Raw genomic sequence first — 13,796 nt, 5'->3', positions numbered from 1 at the left:
AATGATACAGAGCATCGACAAACGTCACTATGCTGTAGCTTTTATGAACATACAAAAGAATGTGGTAATTCTTCAAAATGGTCGCTTTGTATGGTTTGCCAACTTGCATGTCTGTGTTTCAGAGTTCTTTGTTTTCGTAATTCATTCGATATTATTATATACAAGGAAAAGTTTATGCAAATTCGCAGTTGTAAAGTTTGGAAATGAACATTGACATTGTTATCATAAATTGTGGTGCTCGAGAAAGATGTCATCGGTAATGTGAGAGCTCTCCGATAGAATTTTATTTTACGAGATTATGACGTTTGTGATTCCAAATCTGATTTGCAGAAAGTGAAAAATTTCCTGGTAAATGGTTATTTCAATATGTATTCCAAAAACAGTGTCTGTAATTAGTTAATACGAAACAAAGCTGACTCTAATTTTGGCATTCCACAGTACTATGTCATGATTGATTCGTATTGAACATTCTTTTGGCTTGTAATGAACCAACAGCTTTGACTGGAGGAATATTAATTCAGAATGCTATAATATTACATTTTATTCATACTACGTATACTTTTTGTTTACAAGAGAACATATAATGGTAAATATTGTTATTCTAGTTGATAAAATTGTGTTCATGTCAAAAACCACATAACAATCCAGTAAGAGTTCAGTTTTGTATGTATTACAGCAATGTCTACTCATAAGATGGTCATACCTGTATTTATAATGTTATTATTTTTCTTTTTCAGTGTAATACATAAGTTGTCAAAGCATTGGATGTTCATATTATGCTAACACAAGCCAGAAGTTGAGAAACGAAAACATAGTTGAAGCCATCTGGACTAGAAGTTGCTGGACAATATTTGAGTGTATAATAAATGCTATCGTGACTAGTGACAATGAGTGTGCTCAGAAGGTGGTGTGTGCTTGTGTGATGGGAGGGGTGGGGTGAGAGGTGAGGCGCACGGGCGCGGGCGCGGGCGCCATGAACCCGCCGGCGCCCCGCCAGGCGGCCGCTCGCTCCGGCTATCATCAGAAGGCACTAGCCCAGATCCGTAACTCACTACTACCATTTGCTAACAATGGCAACTCTGAGCCACCCGGCTCGTCAGCAGCGAGCACTGTCAGTTCTGGTGTTAGCTCTGGTTTCAGCTCATCATCAGGGAATGGGCTTGACAAGGATTTGACTGCATTACCACAAACCTTAAACCAATTAATTGCTTTGGGATTTGATGAGGTAAGTGTATGTTATGTGCAAAACTTCTGTATTTGATATTTATATATATGTAGTAATCATATACATAAACTCAAAACAAATCTGTCTACATTGGAAGTAAAATCCTTGTATACTTCATGCCTACTTTTATGCCTGACAAAATCCAGGGTTTGAAGGGTATATATAAATTTTGCCTGATTTGGGAGAAGATTTCGTGTTTTGGATTTATTTTATGATATATAATTGGACATTTTCAAACCCTAATAAAGTTACCTGGTCTACGTTCTGCTTTTTTCCCTAGAATTTTCATTCTTATGAGGTTGTCAGTGATCGTACCAGTGCAGAAATTGCTAAAATTATAGCTAGTATTATTTATGACTGGCTAGTTTATCTTATGTTCTAGTATATAGTAATGAAGGCTTAGCGCTAAGAGAGGCTTCTTACTTTAACTATATTATGAATATTTTCCTATTCACCCGCTCTGCTTAGCTCCTAATGATCAAGGCGTGATGTTTTATAGCCTATAGCCTTCCTCGATAAATGGACTGTCCAACAAAAAAAATATTATTCAATTCGGACCAGTAGTTTCGAAGATTAGCTTGTTAAAACAAACTATATCTTTATTATATTATATGTATAAATATAGTAATTAATAGACATAGTAGTTACATTGATAGCAAAGCGATTTACATTATTCTGGTCATCTTCCAAAGTTTAAGAGAGTTGAGAGCACAGATTCTTGTATTAGTTAAAACATATGCTGAAAAGGTTTTAATCAGGATGTGTCTTGGTTCCATTATTTATTTAAATAATTTGTGTTACGTACCTTTCGTAATAAATTAATAGGATTTGTTATTGAACTTGATTTTTAATATTGTATGTTTTTTTATTAAATTGTGAATGCAAATGAATTAATTTTTTTCTTTACAGGATCCTGCTGTAAGAGCATTAAAATATGCTGGAGGGCGATTTGATGCAGCATTAGATTACCTGTCAAAACAACAGGAATCTCATAATGGAGTCCTTAAGACAAGTAACTTAAATGCCTTGAACTCCAAACTTATACGAAAACCTAGTCTAGAGCGTGAAATTAACCTCCACAGAGGTAGTCCTGCACTTGATTCTGGCGCAGGTAGCTCTCGGTCTGACAGTCCTAGACAGTCGGATGCACCTCCCCTTCCTCACGAGAAACTAAGTAGGCAATACTCGCCATCCGGTTTTTCTGAGCCGCCGCCACCGCCTCCTCCGCGATGTCCGTCCACGCCGCCAGTAATGCCATCGGTGCAGCAGCTCATGAAGCGCATGTCGCCCGCTCCACCATTACCGCCCGCGCGCGGCACCAGCCCCGTGGCAGCGGGCGCACCCACGCCACCTGCCCGGCAGCCGATGATAGTGCAGAATGGTCCACAAGTCCAGCAGCAGTTAACGCAGCAGATACAGGCCCTGAGTATTTATCAATCGTCAGGTGGAGGTGCAGAACTGCCCCCACCGTATCCGATGTCGGGCGTACCACCTCCTCCTTCGTATTCAGTGTCAATGCAGAATCGCCAAAGTCCCACACAGTCACAGGACTATCGGAAGAGTCCATCGTCGGGGATCTACTCGGGAGGCACCTCCGCCGGGTCGCCGAGTCCGATTACGGTGACGCAATCGACAGGCTCGGCGTCGGGGATGACTCGACCTACGCCTATTCAGGCGTGGACTGCGAGACAAGCGGTGCAACCTCCCATTATCATGCAATCTGTGAAAAGTACACAAGTTCAGAAGCCGGTACTGCAGACTGCGATAGCGCCTGTTGCACCTCCACCTGTCGCGAGCTCGGTCGCGCAACCGCCTCCGCCCTCGTACGCTAGCTCTATCCAACAGAAGCAACAGGCGCAAACACCGCCGAGCTACCCGCTGGCCCCGAAGCCATCCTCGCCCGGGTCCACGCCCCCAGTCATACCTACAGCGACCACTCCCACCGTTCCCACTACAGAACCGCCGAGCTATGCTATCACAATGCAAGCTCTAGCCGTGCAGAGAGGGATGCACCCTATTCCACCGCCGCCTTATGGTAATCAAAACGATAACACGACTACTGTCAATTCCCACCATTCACCCTTACATAAGAAGTTCTCAAACACAGGAGAAGCGTCCCAGGTAGAAATTAAATGTCCAAATCAAAATTGTACGAACAATCTGCTGAAAGATAGTGTAGCCGCATCCAGCTCTGACAAAAGTTCGAACGGTTCAACGGAGCGTCGACCCAAGGGCTTAGAAAAGATAAGACATCAATCGCCTATTCCGGAAAGGAAAAATATTAGTAAAGAAAAAGAAGACGAACGAAGAGATTGTAAAGTGAGAAATTATTCACCTCAAGCTTTTAAATTCTTTATGGAACAGCATGTCGAAAACATTTTGAAGTCGTATAAGCAACGAACGTTTAGACGAATGCAGTTGGAGAAAGAAATGACTAAAATAGGTCTCAGTGCAGAAGCACAATGTCAAATGAGGAAGATGTTATCTCAGAAAGAATCCAACTACATAAGATTAAAGAGAGCAAAGATGGACAAGTCAATGTTCACGAAAATAAAGCCGATCGGAGTAGGCGCCTTTGGGGAAGTGACGTTAGTAAGAAAGATTGATACTAGTCATCTATATGCCATGAAGACACTTCGAAAAGCTGACGTGCTGAAGCGGAACCAGGTGGCGCACGTTAAAGCTGAGAGGGATATATTAGCGGAGGCTGACAACGAATGGGTCGTTAAACTCTATTACAGCTTCCAAGATAAAGATAATTTGTATTTTGTAATGGACTATATACCTGGTGGTGATCTGATGTCTTTGTTAATAAAGCTGGGTATATTCGAAGAGAGCCTCGCTAGGTTCTATATCGCGGAGTTGACGTGTGCGGTGGAAAGTGTCCATAAGATGGGCTTTATCCACAGGGACATCAAACCCGATAATATTTTAATAGATCGCGATGGCCATATTAAGTTGACAGATTTTGGTTTATGTACGGGATTTAGGTGGACGCATAACTCTAAATACTATCAGAGAAATGGTGAGCAATTTTTTATACTATACTAAAATGCTTAAAAATTTAAAGATTTTTATTATATTTGTTCAAACAAAGTTCGTCATATAAAATGCTTGTTAAATAATTGTCTGTTGGTAATGATACATACCTAATTGTTTAGATCATGGACGACAAGACTCGATGGATCCAGTGGACGGAGAGTGGGGTGCCATGGGCGAGTGCAGGTGTCATCAGCTGAAACCCCTGGAGAGGCGACGCAAGCGCGAGCACCAGCGATGTCTGGCGCACTCGCTGGTCGGCACGCCCAACTACATCGCGCCCGAGGTACTACAGCGCACCGGCTACACGCAGCTGTGCGATTGGTGGTCCGTCGGTGTCATCCTCTACGAGATGTTAGTCGGATCACCACCTTTTCTAGCCTCTACACCCGCCGAAACGCAACTTAAGGTGAGCTATTAAATTACATTTGTGATCAATTTCTTTCTATGATATTATTGTTGCATAAATTGATATATTTTCCTAATTTACGTTTCTTAATTTCACAGGTTATAAACTGGGAAAGTACCCTGCATATCCCAGATGCAGCAAAATTATCTCCAGAGAGTAAGGATCTAATCCTACAGCTATGTTCTGGTCAGGAGACGAGGCTCGGTAAGGATGCGAACGAGGTGAAGAATCACCCGTTCCTACATGGCATCGACTTCGACAAGGGCCTGCGGAGGCAAGTGGCACCATACATACCTCGGATCGACTATGCGACCGACACTTCCAACTTCGATCCAGTGGACCCGGACAAGCTCCGCAACTCGGGCAGCTCCGACTCGAACAAGTCGGACAGCGAGCTGCTCGACAACGGTAAGACGTTCCACGGATTCTTCGAGTTCACGTTCCGGAGGTTCTTCGATGACGGTTATACGAACAAAATCAATCTCGACGACAACGATAACCAGGGACCCGTGTACGTATAGAACCGCGATACAGTGATAAAAGAGACACTGAGACTAACTTGTAGGATTTTTTTACAAAGTGTGTGCCTTTGACTCTCTCTATTAAAACATTAGTTTTTGTAAACGTAACGAATATAACGTATTTAAAATTAATTAAAAGCCGTATTGTTAATAATCCCGGTGATAATGTTGTAATATTGTATCGTTATGTATTTGTAAGAGTAATCTTATTTCACTGTAATATATGTAACGAATGGATCACAGTAGTGCATAGCCTAACTATGGTGCTGTTAGCGACCGGCGGCCGCGGCAATGTGCGGTGCGCGTCGCAATATGTAATGTCCATTCAGTGTATACTATTTTTTGTAACTAGAGAAATTATTTATGAGATAAGAACAAGCTTACTGGAATTAGTGAATGATTGTCACTATATTTTCTTATGTATTTATCGAGGTAGGTCGCTTATGTGTGTTTGTTTATATACGTGTAAAACGTTTACTTATGATTCATTAACGTCATACAGGCATAATTAGTAAAACGTACTGTGCTTCCATTTTGTCTACAGGACACTAGCTCATAATGTGTGCCTTAGTGTTTCGATATTAACATTTTTACAAGTGTATATTAAAGAATTTGTGATGGGTCAATCGATTGTACACTACAACATAGTAGATAAAGTTTTATAACTCGACATATGTACTGAGTGCAATACATATTTATTTATGAGAAAAAAGTCGATACTTCATTTGCTGTTGTTGAAGTTTTACTTCGGTTTATTTAGTAAAGCACATTTTTGAGTCGAATTTTTGTGTTTAAAATATGCAAGATTTTGTAACTACCATTAAACTAACAATATCCAATATAGTCGCAAAGTAAATAACATAAAGTAATGAGAACAAAAGGCGTGTCAGCCGCCGTACGATAACAAAACTGCTTGTTTGTGGATGAAGAAAAAACACAATTTTTTCACTTGTACAGTAAAATATGAGTCAGTTCAATTTTAAATTATGTGTTATTGAATGTAAATTGTTTTATTCTGAAATGAATCATGCTTATAAGTGAATGAAAATAAAATATGGGAATTTTTGTTATTTTTTCTTTCTAATCCATAACCATATACATATAAATAATTCAAAAGGTATAGGTGAGTATCTGTTGAATAGTAGAAATCTTCTTAATTTTTTTTTACACATCTCATTATTTTCTTATTTTTATTATGGTTTCAATAAAAACTCTTGCACTCTTTGGTTAAAATCTTCAGCATATTTCAAGTGCACATGATGTTTGCCTTCAGGGTACAGATGTATCCTAAAACAAGACAGTGTTTTAACTTCTTTTCTCACATTTCATGAAATATGTGTAATTTGTTTAGTGGGCTTACCTTGAACCATCAATGTGAGTATGCAAGTGCGAGGCATGCACACTGTCCACTAGAGGGTCCTTTTGACCATAGAGTATGAATGTAGGGCATTTTATATTTTTTAACATTTCAGCACAGATATTGCCATCCTTAGTTTTGTATAGAGCCTCCATTCCATCAACCCATTCAGCCCAGTACTTTGCAAATAATTCTTCACCATATATTTCAATTAAGGGCTCTCTCATCCTTTTTGACCAGGAATTGATGTCTCTAATTTCTGGGGAGAGAAACAATCAGATGTGGATGTGAGTATACATACCAAAATTTTGTTGCTTAGTAATTTTATTGTACCAGCTCATATTCTAATCTTATCTTTATCTTTAGTATAAAGTTGTCACAACAACAACCCATGATATAATCCAAGCATATCACTTACTCTTGTACATTTCCACTTCATTAGGTAATACAAAGGAATTGGCACCCCAGACCACTAGCTTATTGACTGCATCAGGGTACTTAGCAGCATGGATCAAACTGGTGACTCCACCATCACTGAACCCCAGTAGAGAGTATTTTGGAATTTTCAAGGCCTTCAAACATAATAACAGTCATAAGACATCCCAATATATATCCCAATTAAAATAAAGGAACTATTAGGTATACATTTACCTTCATAAATTCGTAAGCTGCATCTGCATCCCTTTCATAGAAATCAGTACTGAATACTTTTTCTGGTGGTCTACTCTTGCCATAGCCTGGTGGGTCCCAAACCACCAGTGTGAATTTATCTCGGTTGAATCCCTCTATTTGAGGTTTTCCCTCGGTCCATATTGTCCCTAGAGCTCCAGGCAAGAACAAGGCATGATGAGCTCCATTACCAACTTTTACATAGTTAATAACACCATCCTTGATTTTAATTTTATCTTCCTGCAATTTAAAGTGAACTCGGTACTAATATATGCATATAATTGCCTTATAATCTACATTTCTCTAATAAGGATAAATATTAAATCTTTTTAAGAATATTATTAATACGATATTATAATCTCTATGATTTTAAAATAAGTTAGATGTTAAGTATAAATAGTCCATTTCCAGAAGAAACAAAGGTCAATATGTAATACTTTTTTACTGTATAATTCTGCTACTAACCTTAGCGACTACAGAGGTAGAAAGGGTCCGGCAAGCGGTTTTACTTAAATAAGATAGAGGTGAAATTACTTTTCTCACTGTAATTAACATTTTCTACCTCGTCAGATCACAGTAACACGTACAGACGTCTCGATTTTTAAGACGGATAGAACTATTTTTAGTTTTTTATCTGTTTATTATGCTAGTAGGTACATTATTATAAAGTTGTCTTATCAGAACAATAATAATTAATGTTAAATTCACCTTCAAAACCTTTGAAAGAAAATAAAACTATCAATGTTTATTTTGATATCAGCACGAGTTTTCTGACGTTTGACAGCAGGATGAAAATATCAATTTCCATAAAGCAGGACAGAGAAAGACATAGCGAGTGTTGCTACTTTTTTATTATTTTATCATCAAATTCAGTTTAGTGCTATGTCATTGGAATTTAAATTAATAATAAATTATAATCTCATCACGTTTTATTGATGATTTCACCCTTCCTTTTCAATTCAGGCCAAAATACTACACCCTTTTACTTAAACCTTCTTCGTGAGTGAAGAGGCTTTTGATCAGCAGTAGCCACTTCATTAATCTCTCTATTTCAAAACATGTTTTACTTTTTGTACTTGTTTTTTAATATATTAAAATTAGAATACGCAAACTGTCTACAAAATGTTATTTATAAAATTTAGGTATTTATACTAGCTTTGGTATTTTTTTACCAATATTTAAATTGAATAGAAAAAAGCTTGTTTCAGATGCTGAGAAAGAGAAGCAGACTTGAAATCGGCGCAAATAAAATTGTGTATATCTTGCAAATAAGTAACAAATAGCTTATACGAAAGTTGAAAATGACACTTAGAGCTTTCCAAAAGTTTCCTAAAGTAATGGGAATTACATAAGGATGATGGAGGAGACAATCACAAAAATAATACAAAATAATAGTATTAAAATTTTATTATCAGTGTGACGCCCGAGACGCCCTAGCAAATAAACTAGTATTTAATGTTAAAAGCAAAGATGGTTCCTTAAATTAAATTAATCTTCCATTGATGCAAAATGTTGTGACGGTGTTAAACCCTGCAGATACAAATGACATAATATAAACTGACCATACACAGTCTAATGATATCAATCATTATAAAGTAATACTTAAATAACCAAACTTTGGTTAGTTTTCCACTGGATGAATAAATCAAAAACATCTTGAAGACAGAGTGACAGATCACAACACATGTATTTGCAGTGCATAAATGAAATTAAAATTATACTGCTTCATATCTTACCATGTAAAATTTTATCAAGTAATAAAGGCATAAGAGATGTTTTTCTGTGACATGTTAGTTACACTCTTCGACGTACAGCCCAATAGTACACCGACATACATGCATCTCAAGCATTCTATAATATGATTGATCTCAGCACATTTGACCTATTCGTAATATAGTAAAAATATGTATTTTTTGGGATTATAATTGCAAATTCGAACAATACAATTAGCACCAGTGGCTCCACTAGTAACAATTCATTATAGGCAGTGCTAACTTTACACAAGACGGGAATTTAGTAGCAAAGATGTACGCACGCAGACAGGCCTCCATGATATGATGTCGTATTTGAATGTATTAAATTCAGTCATGTGCGGTACTGAGATCGCCGTGGAGCTTACTCCTAACATAACACCATAAAATAGGAATTAAATTACATAAATGTTACATTAGTTGCAAGTGTAGTGTTGCTTGATGACTTATTTATTATAGTTCTCCGGCGTGGCATGCATCTTCGTAGCTCCTGCCCTTTTCTTCGGGATCCAATTTGATCATGTCGTCGATACGGAGGATCGTGATAGCGGCTTCTGTCGCGAACTTGAGAGATTTCACCTTGGAGATGGCTGGCTCAAGGACTCCTGCAGCTAAGTTATCACGCAACACACCCTCTGTCAGGTCTAGTCCTACCCATTTCAGGTTGGCATGTTCAACCTGAAATTGTTGCAAAGATACTCAGTTAATGATTTAAAAAGTCAAAAACAGGCAGTAGTTAATAACTCTAGTTTTTATAACAATAAAAATTACCTTAGTTTGTGATGAGTTGTGATAGGCGCGCAGCTTAGCAACAAGGTCGGTGGCATCTCGCGCGGCGTTCACGGCTAGCGTCTTCGGGATGACAAGCAACGACTGTGCGAAGGCGGCAATCGCTAACTGCTCGCGGGAGCTCTGTAAGATGTAACATGGGTAATTAGCCTTTATGTTGGCTATCAACTAATGTTGTTGGTATTCTTTTACTGATTTGTGTAACTAGCGTACCAGTGTGGTGGCGAAGTTCTCCAAGTAGATGGAGAGCGCAGCCTCGACGGCGCCGCCGCCAGGCACGAGACGACCTGACTCCAGCACGCGGCGCACTGCGCACAGCGCGTCGTGGGCGGAGCGCTCCATCTCGTCACAGTACGCGTCCGTGGGACCGCGGAGGATTATTGACGCAGCCGTGCGCGCTGCTGGGCTGGAGGAAGCACACACTTTGTTAGTTGACAGTTTTATGGATATCAAAATAATTATCCTATTATGTTACTTAGATAAGAAAATTATTATGTTTCATAAATATGGTTTTGCATGTCCTAAAGTTCACTGTACAGACTGGTTTATTTCAATAAAACTAAGTAGCAAAAATAAGGTATATCTAGTTTGTTCTTACCCCTTAATAAGAATAAGTTGGTCATCACAGATCTGTTCCTGTACAACTTCAGCAGCTTCTCCAATCATGCTGGGCTCAAATACTTCTTCACCATCCATGTTTGTGAGGGAAGTGAGGAAGGCGGCTCCGGTCGCCTTAGCAATACGTTTGAGATCAGCCTTCTTGCACCTCCGCACGCCCATGGCGCCATTCTCCACGAAGTATTTAAGACACAGGTCATCAATACCGCCCGAGCACAAGATAACGTTGACGCCGGTCGACAAGATCTTCTGCAGGCGCTCTTTGGTGATGTCCAGCTCACGAGCGCGGATGGCTTCCAGCTTCTCGGGATCAGTAACTAGGACCTGTAATTTTCAAGCAGAATTTAAATTATGGACATTAATAAGTACCTATTTGTTTTTGAACTATCATTAAATTACAACTAGAATATTTTTATTATTGTCAGTCATTACTTTATGATTACATTGTTACAATTTATTTAAAAGATCATTGAATTGTACCTGAACTCCGAGCTTCATCTTAGTCTTCTGCAGTGAGAAGTCGAGGCACGCGATCTTTGCATTTAAAATCTTTTTGGGCATAGCTTGGGAGGCCACAGTGCAGTTGAGAGCATATCCCTTGACCAGGACACTCTCCCGGGCGCTGCGGCCATGAGCCTTCAAGATGTTTATGGCCTTGATTGGGTATGATGGGTTGCCTTTGTAATCTGTAACCTTGATAGCTTGTGCGGCATCCACTACCATTTCAGAGAAGAAATCCGCATCACTGAAGTATCGATGTTAAGAAAATATTTAAAAAATATGAAGAATAGATTTTTTATGATTAGTCATAGCATTTCAATGATTTTTTTTATCAGCAAATTATATTATCTGCATCACTTTTATTAAAGAGTCATTTGAGGAATGACTTTTGTAAAAACAACATGATTTAGCCAAACTGAACGTGGAAATGTGAAATATTATTGTAAAGGATACGCTCCAATAAGTTTCGATGACATGGTGGTTTTGGCAGCATTGACGATAGAGGCTCTGCCGAGAGACTCCACAGTGACTGTAAGGTTGTCCTGCACATACTTGACAGCCTCTTTGCACGCTAGTCGGTAACCAGAGATAATACTTGTGGGGTGAATCTTGTTCTTCACTAGCTCATCAGCACTCTAAAATAAAAACATAATATATCAGGTTTTTATTTTAAAAGTGTAAAAGCCACCTTCAATCTAAAGGAGAGTTTAAATAAAATTATAATGATGTATTTTTTAGTATTGTTTTTCACAAATTAATTATTTTATGTATTGCTATGGTAACTTAGTAACAATAGAAATCATTGAAATGGAAAAAAGAATAGAATATTTCAATGTTCCCAGTATGTTTTACAGTAAAACAGTAATGATAATAATAAGTGCTTACCTTGAGTAACTCAGCGGCGATAATGACAACAGATGTGGTACCATCTCCGACTTCCTCATCCTGCAGCTGTGCCAGCTCTACCAGCACTTTAGCAGCAGGGTGCTCCACTTCTAACATCCTAAAACAGAGGAAATGAGACTATGAATAAATATATAACATACAATACCCAGCACTCGAGATTGTAATGTAAATAAATAGTTTGAAATTTGAATAAATTAATAAAACTTATATAGAGAAAAGAGAGTTGAGACATCTTAATGCCCATTTTTTTATATGCAAGACAAAAATACTATAGGCCTTATGTATATGTAAAATATTATTAGAGTAGATATAAGGTATTTCATTTGCAACGATTTTTGTCCAAATTCTGATACAAAATAAAGTAGATATATGTCTCACTGGTTTGTATGTAGATTTCTAAATATAATTAAGAGTTTTTTTTTAAGTATGTACAGTAATTAAAATGAACTTACTTGAGGATGGTAGCTCCATCATTAGTGACAGTTACATCTCCAATGTCATCTACCAGCATTTTATCAAGGCCCACAGGGCCCAGCGAACTCTTCACTATGTTGGCTATAGCTGCCGCTGCCATTACTGTGAATCATTCCACCGTCATGAGCATTTTCATTGTCTCCCACTCAATTTTACATAGGTTATAACAAAAATATAACTAAAAGTACTCAAACTTAGGTCCAAACTTAAGTTTATAAGATTTACAAATAGATTATAAACGGTATTTAGCACAGTTAGCTTTTATTTTCGAGATATTGACAAAAATGTAACCATAAGTCGCGATGCATGTGATCTACCGGAGTACAAAAACCTCATGTGAATCAACGTGAAATAACATATGAACTGTACCATTTTGAGTCCTGACTGATGACCCTGATGATCTGGTCCCTGCGACGGACAAAGCTGTTGCAACTGTCGACATTTTTAATAGAAATTTAACACAAAAATCATAAAATAGTCGCCCGTCACACTTTTTTGATTCTGGAAGAATACAATGTTACCAACTGCAAAAAACCAATGACAATTGACAATTCGTTCTAGATTGCCAGTATGAAATATGACAAACAGAAAAAAAATAATTATATAAAATTCAGAAAAATGTTTATCAATAAATTACTTATAATTTATGAAAAAATAACATAAAGCGACTGTGTTTTCTGCTTCTCCCGTAATTCGTTAAGAATGATATTCTTATTTCTGTTTAAACGTAAACACAAAAAAAAATATGGGTTAGAGTCATTGTTTTTAAGGCTTTAATTGGGCATTGTGTTCTTTACAATCAATTTTCTTAATAAACACAATCATTCATCATTGATTTTTTTGGCAAATTATAATTTTGATTTGAAAAATTACAACAATAAACTTTTTTTACTTACAACATAACTTGGCATTCATGCACAAGGCGGTGCGAATAGGCAAAGCAGCTCCGCTTTACTTCACCCCGCTCCGCAATGTGGAAACACATACCTCTTTTCACAGCTCAGCCCCGCTCCGCTCTGCTCCGCTTCGCTTCAGTAGGTACAAAAAAGAAATAAACATAAAAGAAATAAAAAATGTGCCACAGAGTAGTCGTAGTAATAGTTAAAGGTATACTATAATAACGATAAATTAGCTCATTTTAAATTGAACTCATCCAATATAATCTGCAAGTTATAAACGGCAAAGCCAAGTCATTCACAAACGCATTTAAATAATAAAAATAAAAAAAAACACAAACACGAAACTTTATATCACAAGGAAAACGAAAACGTAAGAAACGACACAGATTTACGAGCTAAAAAAATATGAGTTAAGTTTCATAGGGCACGCGGCGTAGGGCTGACATTTGATACATTTATCACGTACGATTCAGTAAAAGGGTACATCTAGGGTTACGTGACTAGAGCGGACGGGCCGACCTCCACGGGAATTGGGAAAAGCACTCGTGATAGGTACTACGTGACGAAGTTTTCGCGTGCTTAAAATAACTTCCCTATGTCTGAAGCAAATTGAGGATTGCATGCTCCATGGTTCTATC

At 38.0% G+C, this 13,796-nt stretch overlaps 3 protein-coding genes across 4 annotated transcripts; 1 reads left to right on the top strand and 2 right to left on the bottom strand.

Annotated features, from left to right (window-relative positions):
* The first annotated feature begins 36 nt into the window (after positions 1–36).
* Positions 37–6,259, top strand: LOC118269526 (serine/threonine-protein kinase Warts). Of its 2 annotated transcripts, none has more exons than XM_050707124.1 (5): positions 37–348; positions 738–1,225; positions 2,135–4,250; positions 4,387–4,673; positions 4,772–6,259. In XM_050707124.1, the coding sequence occupies exons 2-5, from the start codon at positions 974–976 to the stop codon at positions 5,192–5,194; spliced, it is 3,078 nt and encodes a 1,025-aa protein (XP_050563081.1). In that variant the 5' UTR covers positions 37–348; positions 738–973; the 3' UTR covers positions 5,195–6,259. The 2 variants fall into 2 exon arrangements, with proteins under 2 accessions (XP_050563081.1, XP_035440545.1); XM_035584652.2 differs by lacking the exon at positions 37–348 and adding an exon at positions 434–586.
* Positions 6,250–7,958, bottom strand: LOC118269528 (valacyclovir hydrolase). Its single transcript, XM_035584655.2, has 5 exons — positions 7,686–7,958; positions 7,203–7,460; positions 6,970–7,123; positions 6,555–6,810; positions 6,250–6,481 (listed from the first exon to the last, which is right to left on the bottom strand). Exons 1-5 carry the CDS (start codon positions 7,773–7,775, stop codon positions 6,388–6,390), a joined length of 852 nt encoding a protein of 283 aa, XP_035440548.2. The 5' UTR covers positions 7,776–7,958; the 3' UTR covers positions 6,250–6,387.
* A 654-nt stretch (positions 7,959–8,612) lies between these two features.
* LOC118269738 (T-complex protein 1 subunit alpha) lies at positions 8,613–12,808 on the bottom strand. The gene is made up of 9 exons (XM_050707125.1): positions 12,629–12,808; positions 12,238–12,361; positions 11,765–11,882; positions 11,333–11,514; positions 10,859–11,123; positions 10,359–10,702; positions 9,974–10,166; positions 9,743–9,883; positions 8,613–9,649 (listed from the first exon to the last, which is right to left on the bottom strand). Exons 1-9 carry the CDS (start codon positions 12,699–12,701, stop codon positions 9,425–9,427), a joined length of 1,665 nt encoding a protein of 554 aa, XP_050563082.1. The 5' UTR covers positions 12,702–12,808; the 3' UTR covers positions 8,613–9,424.
* Between the last annotated feature and the right edge of the window lie 988 nt (positions 12,809–13,796).

The sequence above is a fragment of the Spodoptera frugiperda genome, chromosome 30 (genome assembly GCF_023101765.2).
Source record: "Spodoptera frugiperda isolate SF20-4 chromosome 30, AGI-APGP_CSIRO_Sfru_2.0, whole genome shotgun sequence".
In the NCBI taxonomy this organism is placed as follows: domain Eukaryota; kingdom Metazoa; phylum Arthropoda; class Insecta; order Lepidoptera; family Noctuidae; genus Spodoptera; species Spodoptera frugiperda.
Note: the sequence above shows the minus strand (reverse complement) of the source record. Positions and strands in the feature narration are given on the sequence as shown.